This window comes from Ylistrum balloti, unplaced genomic scaffold (genome assembly GCF_031769215.1).
Source record: "Ylistrum balloti isolate Yb309-2 unplaced genomic scaffold, AGI_CSIRO_Ybal_v1 Utg370700, whole genome shotgun sequence".
Classification (NCBI taxonomy): domain Eukaryota; kingdom Metazoa; phylum Mollusca; class Bivalvia; order Pectinida; family Pectinidae; genus Ylistrum; species Ylistrum balloti.
Genome location: NW_026782420.1, coordinates 998,789 through 1,011,184, shown reverse-complemented (window position 1 = coordinate 1,011,184; position 12,396 = coordinate 998,789). Strand labels below are relative to the sequence as shown.

The 12,396-nt window shown below is 37.1% G+C and overlaps 1 protein-coding gene across 1 annotated transcript in view; it reads left to right on the top strand.

The window, feature by feature from the left end:
* Positions 1-2,515: 2,515 nt before the first annotated feature.
* Positions 2,516-12,396, top strand: part of LOC132557613 (contactin-1-like) — a 36,727-nt gene continuing 26,846 nt past the window's right edge. The window contains exons 1-4 of the mRNA XM_060222120.1: positions 2,516-2,573; positions 6,392-6,489; positions 6,944-7,029; positions 11,761-11,906. Coding sequence (XP_060078103.1) covers positions 2,516-2,573; positions 6,392-6,489; positions 6,944-7,029; positions 11,761-11,906 — 388 coding nt within the window. The remainder of the gene's footprint in view (positions 2,574-6,391; positions 6,490-6,943; positions 7,030-11,760; positions 11,907-12,396) is intronic.

Sequence of the window (12,396 nt, the reverse complement as noted above, 5' to 3'; positions counted from 1 at the left end):
ACGGAACTAGAAACTACAATGTTTACTAAACCACGGAACTAGAAACTACAATGTTTACTAAAAGTTAAACCACGGAACCAGAAACTACAATGTTTACTAAAAGTTAAACCACGGAACTAGAAACTACAATATTTGCTTAAAGTTAAATCACGGAACTAGAAACTACAGTATTTGCTGAATGTTAAACCGCGGAACTAGAAACTACAATGATTACTAAAAGTTAAACCACGGAACTAGAAACTACAGTATTTGCTGAATGTTAAACCGCGGAACTAGAAACTACAGTATTTGCTGAATGTTAAACCGCGGAACTAGAAACTACAATGTTTACTAAAAGTTAAATCACGGAACTAGAAACTACAGTATTTGCTGAATGTTAAACCGCGGAACTAGAAACTACAATGTTTACTAAAAGTTAAATCACGGAACTAGAAACTACAGTATTTGCTGAATGTTAAACCGCGGAACTAGAAACTACAATGTTTACTAAAAGTTAAACCACGGAACTAGAAACTACGATATTTACTAAAAGTAACACAAACCACGGAATTAGAAATTGTACAATATTTACCAAAAAGTTACAGAAAACCACGGAACTAGAAAATGTACAGTGTAACCATGGAAATAAAACACATCCCCACCTGACTTTCCTTTTTTTATTGCTTACATAGGTGTCTGATGAAACCTTAACCGTGAACACACGGGGTACGTGTGTGACGTGTGTAGATACAATCTTATGTGTGCACACGGGGTACGTGTGTGACGTGTGTAGATACAATCTTATGTGTGCATTTATCGCTGTGATTTTGTACACGTGTATGTTGCGCTTTTAATGAGGTATACGTAAGAAATATGGACCTGCGTTGTCCCGTTGTTATCAGCTAATTACCACTCCCAGGTTGTTCACCTGGACCAAATTAAGCTAATACTTTTACCGTGGTGACACGTGTTAAACAAAACCAAATCACACATAAGACTTACGTTCTCCGTCCCGATGCGAGGCAATAAAATAATGGAAATTGTCTACGGTAAGATAAAGAACAACGGAGGTGTACTGTAAAGGGCCAGAAATTCTGACAAAAAGTATAGTGACCTTGTATCTGATCAATATTTTGAGTAAATGAAAAATCTTTAATCATCACCAAGGTTGGAATAAAGTCACGATCTTAATTGAAAACGAAATCAATACAGGAGACATTGTCTATATTAGCATAAAAACACACCCTTTCGAGCTTTTGGTAAAATCGCCTAGAATTAAAAGAAGAAAAAAAAGAGTTTATTTTTTTGCCAGCAAACAACAAAATGGTTCTACTTATTGGTTTTAATAATTACTTGTACAAATAATTCACTATCATACAACATTGTACAGAAACACCTAATTAAACACTGCATATCATAATCACGACAGCAAAGAGGGATGAAGATGTTTGCTGTCAGCTGTAATTTGTACTATATTCCAGATTAGAAAAAGTCCCCCGTTTGTAGTTAGACACTATCGGCCTCTGTCATCTTGTTCGCGTATTAACAGTCACCCCATCGTGTAATCTACCGCCATGTCCATATATGTAAATGAGCACATCTACATACATACCTTTGTCAGGTTACAGCGCACCTACCTCCTACCTGTTGTCCAAAGGATGAAGAGGTGGATCAGATTTCTCTTTTTATCAAAATTTTATTCATAGATGTCCCTCTAGTTATTCAGCTATTATATTTCTCGGATAACGAGGTCAACAACGCTAGAGTTACGATTTGTTTACAAAAAATGCAGACATTCAGAAATAGTCTTAATCCACATTGAGGCATGTATAAGATATTTCCCGATCTACGCGGTCGTGCCGGAGAGCACTATTTATTTTTTCAACTGCGACATCAAAGTGCATCAAAACAGATTTTTTTAACTTAATTTTCTAACTGGGTACTGATGTTAGAGAATGAAGTGTTACTAAGGATACTGATGTGAGAGAATAAAGTGTTAATAAGGATACTGATGTGAGATGATGAATTGTCCCTTTCTTTACCTAACATAAACATTATTTACAAATTTTAAAATGCCAGTATACATATATATGTTAATTATGTATAATGAATAGACTTATATCAACATATGCACTATCATCTCCTACTACAACATCCTGATAGACAATCAAACCATCATTGATGACGTCATATTGTGTTACCACAAAGACAACATTGTAGGCCTACTGAGGTAGCAAAACTAACCATAAAGCTGAGGAAGATTTAATATGAAAGAGATTACGATGTACTGATCAGATGTCTTTTATAAATGTATAAATTTAAAGAAAGAAGACTACATTTTACACATGTTACAAAACTGTATACTGTTACAATGCACCTGTTTTCCGTTGTAAACTTCAATAATAAATATATACTTTGTATCAGATCTAGTCAGAACAAGACACAATACAAATGTCCTTGTTGACTCTTTCATCCCCTCACTATAAGTACATAAATACATGTATGATAACTTGGTTTTCCAGGTTGCCATGACAATATGTTGAGACTGCTGGTCTATTCTCTGAGTGTTTACCTGGCCACAGCCCAAATACTAGGTAAGCTGTAATAATGTTGTGTTACTGTGATACTGAACTGTCAACTGAGAATTTTCATAGAGGTTGAAGTTTAAGTGATTGATAGGACTATTTATTGATATAGGACTAGTTATTGATATAGGACTATTTACTGATATATAGGACTATTTACTGATATATAGGACTATTTATTGATATAGGACTATTTATTGATATAGGACTATTTACTGATATATAGGACTATTTACTATTTACTGATATATAGGACTATTTATTGATATATATTTATTGATATAGGACTATTTATTGATATATAGGACTATTTATTGATATATATTTATTGGACTATTTACTGATATATAGGACTATTTATTGATATAGGACTATTTATTGATATAGGACTATTTACTGATATATAGGACTATTTATTGATATAGGACTATTTATTGATATATAGGACTATTTATTGATATATAGGACTATTTATTGATATATAGGACTATTTACTGATATATAGGACTATTTATTGATATAGGACTATTTACTGATATATAGGACTATTTACTGATATATAGGACTATTTATTGATATAGGACTATTTATTGATATAGGACTATTTACTGATATATAGGACTATTTATTATATAGGACTATTTATTGATATAGGACTATTTATTATATAGGACTATTTACTGATATATAGGACTATTTACTGAGATATAGGACTATTTATTGATATAGGACTATTTATTGATATAGGACTATTTATTGATATAGGACTATTTATTGATATAGGACTATTTATTGATATAGGACTATTTACTGATATATAGGACTATTTATTGATATAGGACTATTTATTGATATAGGACTATACTGATATATAGGACTATTTATTGATATATAGGACTATTTATTGATATAGGACTATTTATTGATATAGGACTATTTACTGATATATAGGACTATTTATTGATATATAGGACTATTTATTGATATATATTTACTGATATATAGGACTATTTATATGATATAGGACTATTTATTGATATATAGGACTATTTATTGATATAGAACTATTTACTGATATATAGGACTATTTATTGATATAGGACTATTTATTGATATATAGGACTATTTATTGATATAGGACTATTTATTGATATATAGGACTATTTATTGATATAGGACTATTTATTGATATATAGGACTATTTATTGATATAGGACTATTTATATATATAGGACTATTTATTGATATAGGACTATTTATTGATATATAGGACTATTTATTGATATAGGACTGATATATAGGACTATTTACTGATATATAGGACTATTTATTGATATAGGACTATTTATTGATATATAGGACTATTTATTGATATAGGACTATTTATTATATATATTTATTGATATATAGGACTATTTACTGATATATAGGACTATTTATTGATATATATTTATTGGACTATTTACTGATATATAGGACTATTTATTGATATAGGACTATTTATTGATATATAGGACTATTTATTGATATAGATATATATAGGACTATTTATTGATATAGGACTATTTATTGATATAGGACTATTTACTGATATATAGGACTATTTACTGATATATAGGACTATTTATTGATATAGGACTATTTATTGATATATAGGACTATTTATTGATATATAGGACTATTTATTATATAGATATATAGGACTATTTATTGATATAGGACTATTTACTGATATATAGGACTATTTATTGATATAGGACTATTTATTGATATAGGACTATTTACTGATATATAGGACTATTTATTATATAGGATATATAGGACTATTTATTGATATAGGACTATTTACTGATATATAGGACTATTTATTGATATATAGGACTATTTATTGATATAGGACTATTTATTGATATAGGACTATTTACTGATATATAGGACTATTTATTGATATAGGACTATTTACTTATATAGATATAGGACTATTTATTGATATATAGGACTATTTACTGATATATAGGACTATTTATATAGATATATATAGGACTATTTACTGATATATAGATATATATAGGACTATTTATTGATATAGGACTATTTACTGATATATAGGACTATTTATTGATATATAGGACTATTTACTGATATATAGGACTATTTATTGATATAGGACTATTTACTGATATATAGGACTATTTATTGATATAGGACTATTTACTGATATATAGGACTATTTACTGATATATAGGACTATTTATTGATATAGGACTATTTACTGATATACTATTTACTGATATATAGGACTATTTATATAGGACTTGATATATAGGACTATTTACTGATATATAGGACTATATATATATAGGACTATTTATTGATATAGATATATAGGACTATTTATTATAGGACTATTTACGATATAGGACTATTTATTGATATAGGACTATTTACTGATATATAGGACTATTTATTGATATAGGACTATTTACTGATATATATTTATTGATATAGGACTATTTACTGATATATAGGACTATTTATTGATATAGGACTATTTACTATATAGATATATAGGACTATTTATTGATATAGGACTATTTACTGATATATAGGACTATTTACAGAGATATATAGGACTATTTACTGATATAGGACTATTTACTGATATATACAGGACTATTTATTGATATATAGGACTATTTACAGAGATATAGGACTATTTACTGAGATATAGGACTATTTACTGATATATAGGACTATTTACAGAGATATAGGACTATTTACTGAGATATAGGACTATTTACTGAGATATAGGACTATTTACAGAGATATAGGACTATTTACAGAGATATAGGACTATTTACTGATATACAGGACTATTTACAGAGATATAGGACTATTTACTGAGATATAGGACTATTTACAGAGATATAGGACTATTTACTGAGATATAGGACTATTTACAGAGATATAGGACTATTTACTGATATATAGGACTATTTACTGAGATATAGGACTATTTACTGAAATAGGACTATTTACTGATATATAGGACTATTTACTGAGATATAGGACTATTTACAGAGATATAGGACTATTTACTGATATATAGGACTATTTACTATTTACAGAGATATAGGACTATTTACTGAAATAGGACTATTTACAGAGATATAGGACTATTTACTGAAATAGGACTATTTACAGAGATATAGGACTATTTACAGATATATAGGATTATTTGTATGCCATACCTTTGCACTATAATCTTTCATCTGTATATCATGATATGACATCTGTATGCTATGATATGACATCTGTATGCTATGATGTGACATCTGTATGCTATGATGTGACATCTGTATGCTATGATGTGACATCTGTATATCATGATGTGACATCTGTATGCTATGATGTGACATCTGTATGCTATGATGTGACATCTGTATATCATGATGTGACATCTGTATGCTATGATGTGACATCTGTATGCTATGATGTGACCTCTGTATGCTATGATGTGACATCTGTATGCTATGATATGACATCTGTATGCTATGATGTGACATCTGTATGCTATGATGTGACATCTGTATGCCATGATGTGACATCTGTATGCCATGATGTGACATCTGTATGCTATGATGTGACATCTGTATGCCATGATGTGACATCTGTATGCTATGATGTGACATCTGTATGCTATGATGTGACATCTGTATGCTATGATGTGACAGCTGTATGTTATGACATTATACTTGTTTTTTATAATGTCACTCCAGTAAATTTGTTTCACCTGTAAGTAAACAATGACTTAACTTTGTTTGTAGATTGTCCTTTAGAATGGGTACGAGATGACCTAGGTCAGAGATGCTATAAGTTTATGTTTGACCAGCAGAGTTATGAGCAGGCCACCATGTTATGTGCGGTAAGTTGTTTCTTGTCAGACGTTTGGACATTATTTAGAAATGTGATACCTTAGACAAACTTAACTCTTGATTAGGAATAAACATACGAGTATAGAGCGAAGATTTTGAAATGCTTCAGTAAATGGTATTGCGAATTTTGAAAATAACTAGGACCCATGCAATGAAAAATGTCTCTTAAGCAAATATGCTCCAAAGAAATAAAAAAACAATATATAAAATCAACAAAACAGAAAGTCAGATACTACTATATTTCACCAGTATGACTAAGATTTTGGCATTTTCTTGCTCTTTCCTTAAACAGTTTCAAGCAACTAAATATTGAAGGTTATAAATGTGGAGGAAAAAAGAATTGTACTTAAAAATTTAAATATTTTTTTTATCAAAATCCAATTAGCTGAATGTGGCACTTGTAAAATAATAGATAAAGACATCAAAACATCAACGTTGTTACAGGAAATGGGGTCACATCTGGTCACGGTCAACAACGCCAACGAATATACCTTCATCAATAACTACCTACAAACCAATGATGGAGCCAGGTAAACAAACATATGTTATAGGTTCTTCTAATAATCAAACAGATGAAATTATTCTTTATTGTGTCCCTGGTCAGTAACTGTATCCCTGGTCAGTAACTGTATCGCTGGTCAGTAACTGTATCCCTGGTCAGTAACTGTATCGCTGGTCAGTAACTGTATCCCTGGTCAGTAACTGTATCCCTGGTCAGTAACTGTGTCCCTGGTCAGTAACTGTATCCCTGGTCAGTAACTGTATCGATGGTCAGTAACTGTGTCCCTGGTCAGTAATTTTGTCTCTGGTCAGTAATTGTATCTCTGGTCAGTAACTGTATCCCTGGTCAGTAACTATGTCCCTGGTCAGTAACTGTGTCCCTGGTCAGTAACTGTATCGCTGGTCAGTAACTGTATCGCTGGTCAGTAACTGTGTCCCTGGTCAGTAATTGTGTCCCTGGTCAGTAACTCCCTAACTGTGTCCCTGGTCAGTAACTGTGTCCCTGGTCAGTAACTGTGTCCCTGGTCAGTAACTGTATCCCTGGTCAGTAACTGTATCCCTGGTCAGTAACTGTGTCCCTGGTCAGTAATTGAGTCCCTGGTCAGTAACTTTGTCTCTGGTCAGTAATTGTATCTCTGGTCAGTAACTGTATCCCTGGTCAGTAACTGTGTCCCTGGTCAGTAACTGAGTCCCTGGTCAGTAACTGTGTCCCTGGTCAGTAACTGTATCCCTGGTCAGCAACTATGTCCCTGGTCAGTAACTGTGTCCCTGGTCAGTGTCCCTGGTCAGTAACTGTGTCCCTGGTCAGTAACTGAGTCCCTGGTCAGTAACTATGTCCCTGGTCAGTAACTGTGTCCCTGGTCAGTGTCCCTGGTCAGTAATTGAGTCCCTGGTCAGTAACTGTATCCCTGGTCAGTAACTCTGTCCCTGGTCAGTAACTGTGTCCCTGGTCAGTAATTGTATCCCTAGTCAGTAACTGTGTCCCTGGTCAGTAAGTGTATCCCTGGTCAGTAACTGAGTCCCTGGTCAGTAACTATGTCCCTGGTCAGTAACTGTGTCCCTGGTCAGTAACTATGTCCCTGGTCAGTAACTGAGTCCCTGGTCAGTAACTGTATCCCTGGTCAGTAACGGTTTCCCTGGTCAGTAATTGAGTCCCTGGTCAGTAACGGTATCCCTGGTCAGTAATTGAGTCCCTGGTCAGTAACTGTGTCCCTGGTCAGTAACTGTATCCCTGGTCAGTAACTGTGTCCCTGGTCAGTAACTGTGTCCCTGGTCAGTAACTCTGTCCCTGGTCAGTAACTGTGTCCCTGGTCAGTAATTGTATCCCTAGTCAGTAACTGTGTCCCTGGTCAGTAAGTGTATCCCTGGTCAGTAACTGAGTCCCTGGTCAGTAACTGTGTCCCTGGTCAGTAATTGTGTCCCTGGTCAGTAACTGTGTCCCTGGTCAGTAATTGTATCCCTGGTCAGTAACTGTATCCCTGGTCAGTAACTGTATCTGGTCAGTAACGGTATCCCTGGTCAGTAATTGAGTCCCTGGTCAGTAACTGTGTCCCTGGTCAGTAATTGTATCCCTGGTCAGTAACTGTATCCCTGGTCAGTAACTGTGTCCCTGGTCAGTTACTGTATCTCTGGTCAGTTACTGTATCCCTGGTCAGTAACTGTCTCCCTGTACCGTAACTGTGTCCCTGGTCAGTAACTGTCTCCCTGGTCAGTAACTGTGTCCCTGGTCAGTAACTGTGTCCCTGGTCAGTAACTGTGTCCCTGGTCAGTGTCCCTGGTCAGTAATTGAGTCCCTGGTCAGTAACTGTATCCCTGGTCAGTAACAGTGTCCCTGGTCAGTAATTGTATCCCTGGTCAGTAACTGTATCCATGGTCAATAACTGTTTCCCTGGTCAGTAACTGTGTCCCTGGTCAGTAATTGTATCTCTGGTCAGTAACTGTATCCCTGGTCAGTAACTGTGTCCCTGGTGAGTAATTCTATCCCTGGTCAGTAACTGTGTCCCTGGTCAGTTACTGTATCTCTGTTCAGTTACTGTATCCCTAGTCAGTAACTGAGTCCCTGGTCAGTAATTGAGTCCCTGGTCAGTAACTGTATCCCTGGTCAGTAACAGTGTCCCTGGTCAGTAACTGTATCCCTGGTCAGTAACAGTGTCCCTGGTCAGTAATTGTATCCCTGGTCAGTAACTGTATCCCTGGTCAGTAACTGTGTCCCTGGTCAGTTACTGTATCTCTGGTCAGTTACTGTATCCCTGGTCAGTAACTGAGTTCCTGGTCAGTAACTGTGTCCCTGGTGAGTAATTCTATCCCTGGTCAGTAACTGTGTCCCTGGTCAGTAACTGAGTCCCTGGTCAGTAACTATGTCCCTGGTCAGTAACTGTGTCCCTGGTCAGTAACAGTGTCCCTGGTCAGTAACTGTATCCCTGGTCAGTAACAGTGTCCCTGGTCAGTAATTGTATCCCTGGTCAGTAACTGTTTCCCTGGTCAGTAACTGTGTCCCTGGTCAGTAATTGTATCTCTGGTCAGTAACTGTATCCCTGGTCAGTAACTGAGTCCCTGGTCAGTAACTGTATCCCTGGTCAGTAACTATGTCCCTGGTCAGTAACTGTGTCCCTGGTCAGTGTCCCTGGTCAGTAACTGTATCCCTAGTCAGTAACTGAGTCCCTGGTCAGTAACTGTATCCCTGGTCAGTAACGGTATCCTTGCTCAGTAATTGAGTCCCTGGTCAGTAACTGTATCCCTGGTCAGTAACTATGTCCCTGGTCAGTAACTGTATCCCTTGTCAGTAACGGTATCCCTGCTCAGTAATTGAGTCCCTGGTCAGTAACTGTGTCCCTGGTCAGTAACTGTATCCCTGGTCAGCAACTATGTCCCTGGTCAGTAACTGTGTCCCTGGTCAGTGTCCCTGGTCAGTAACTGAGTCCCTGGTCAGTAACTGTATCCCTGGTCAGTAATGGTATCCCTGCTCAGTAATTGAGTCCCTGGTCAGTAACTGTATCCCTGGTCAGTAACTGAGTCCCTGGTCAGTAACTATGTCCCTGGTCAGTAACTGTATCCCTGGTCAGTAATGGTATCCCTGCTCAGTAATTGAGTCCCTGGTCAGTAACTGAGTCCCTGGTCAGTAACTATGTCCCTGGTCAGTAACTATGTCCCTGGTCAGTAACTGTATTCCTGGTCAGTAACTGTGTTCTTGGTCAGTAACTGTGTTCTTGGTCAGTAACGGTATCCCTGGTCAGTAACTGTATCCCTGGTCAGTAACTGAGTCCCTGGTCAGTAACTATGTCCCTGGTCAGTAACTATGTCCCTGGTCAGTAACTGTATTCCTGGTCAGTAACTGTGTTCTTGGTCAGTAACTGTGTTCTTGGTCAGTAACGGTATCCCTGGTCAGTAATTGAGTCCCAATCAATGATTTTATCCCCAATCAATGATTTTATTATCTCTCGTCAGTAATTGTGTCTCCCGTCAGTAATTGTGCCACAAGTCAGTATTTCAACTGTTTCCTCAGAGTGAAAATAGGTGTCACCACACAGCAAGTTCGCTGTAGAAAGGTGTCACCACATAACTGTTCTTCAAACTGAAGATAGGTGTCAACACACAGCTGGTTCACCTGACTAAAAGTAGGTGTTTTCAGACAAGCTTGTCCACCAGACTGTCGGTAGGGGTCTCAGACAAGCTTGTTCACCAGACTGTAGGTAGGTGTCTTCAGACAAGCTTGTTCACCAGACTGTAGGTAGGTGTCTTCAGACAAGCTTGTTCACCAGACTGTAGGTAGGTGTCTTCAGACAAGCTTGTTCACCAGACTGTAGGTAGGGGTCTCAGACAAGCTTGTTCACCAGACTGTAGGTAGGTGTCTTCAGACAAGCTTGTTCACCAGACTGTAGGTAGGTGTCTTCAGACAAGCTTGTTCACCAGACTGTAGGTAGGTGTCTTCAGACAAGCTTGTTCACCAGACTGTAGGTAGGTGTCTTCAGACAAGCTTGTTCACCAGACTGTAGGTAGGGGTCTCAGACAAGCTTGTTCACCAGACTGTAGGTAGGTGTCTTCAGACAAGCTTGTTCACCAGACTGTAGGTAGGTGTCTTCAGACAAGCTTGTTCACCAGACTGTAGGTAGGTGTCTTCAGACAAGCTTGTTCACCAGACTGTAGGTAGGGGTCTCAGACAAGCTTGTTCACCAGACTGTAGGTAGGTGTCTTCAGACAAGCTTGTTCACCAGACTGTAGGTAGGGGTCTCAGACAAGCTTGTTCACCAGACTGTAGGTAGGGGTCTCAGACAAGCTTGTTCACCAGACTGTAGGTAGGTGTCTTCAGACAAGCTTGTTCACCAGACTGTAGGTAGGGGTCTCAGACAAGCTTGTTCACCAGACTGTAGGTAGGTGTCTTCAGACAAGCTTGTTCACCAGACTGTAGGTAGGGGTCTCAGACAAGCTTGTTCACCAGACTGTAGGTAGGTGTCTTCAGACAAGCTTGTTCACCAGACTGTAGGTAGGTGTCTTCAGACAAGCTTGTTCACCAGACTGTAGGTAGGTGTCTTCAGACAAGCTTGTTCACCAGACTGTAGGTAGGTGTCTTCAGACAAGCTTGTTCACCAGACTGTAGGTAGGGGTCTCAGACAAGCTTGTTCACCAGACTGTAGGTAAGGGTCTCAGACAAGCTTGTTCACCAGACTGTAGGTAGGTGTCTTCAGACAAGCTTGTTCACCAGACTGTAGGTAGGGGTCTCAGATGGTTAATGGGAATGGATGTTGACCTTGTTCTGTTTACAGGAGTAAATGGCTGACCAGCGGGGAGCAGGATCTCTCCATTTCACAAATGTTCCGATGGATGGGCGACTCAAGTGTTTTGGACACCAGCCTTAGCCAGTTCATGAGTCCTGGTGGTTCTGGCACCATCATTGTCTTTACTTTTGTAGGTGAGTGGTTGATAAGAATGAATATTATTTGTTATAAATTATAATGAAATGTATGTTAACACTTACCAAAGTAATGTATGTTCAACAAAAAAGGAAATGTGCAAAGCCCCCCCCTGCAGTACACCTTAGCTGTGAGGAAATAATTGAATATTAGGTCAGGAATTACATGAATGATCTCCCTTCTCAATAATCTACTCTAAAATCAGCCAAGTGTGACCATGCCATTGTCTGACTTTGCAAGCTTCTTAAGTCCAAATTACGAAATGTCACCCTTAACCAAAATTCAGAGGGGTGAAGTAATTGCCATGTTACTGCTGCTGTCGTACGGCAGTTTGGTGTTTCCCAGTGTACAATCAACCATCTCTATACATATTTCCATGCTACTAGGTTAGTTTCTGATCATCTGGCAAATTGACGTTCTCATGAATTCAATGCATAGGAGAATCTGTGCAAGGATTCTTGTAAGTGGTGCCCACATCAAGTACTGAAG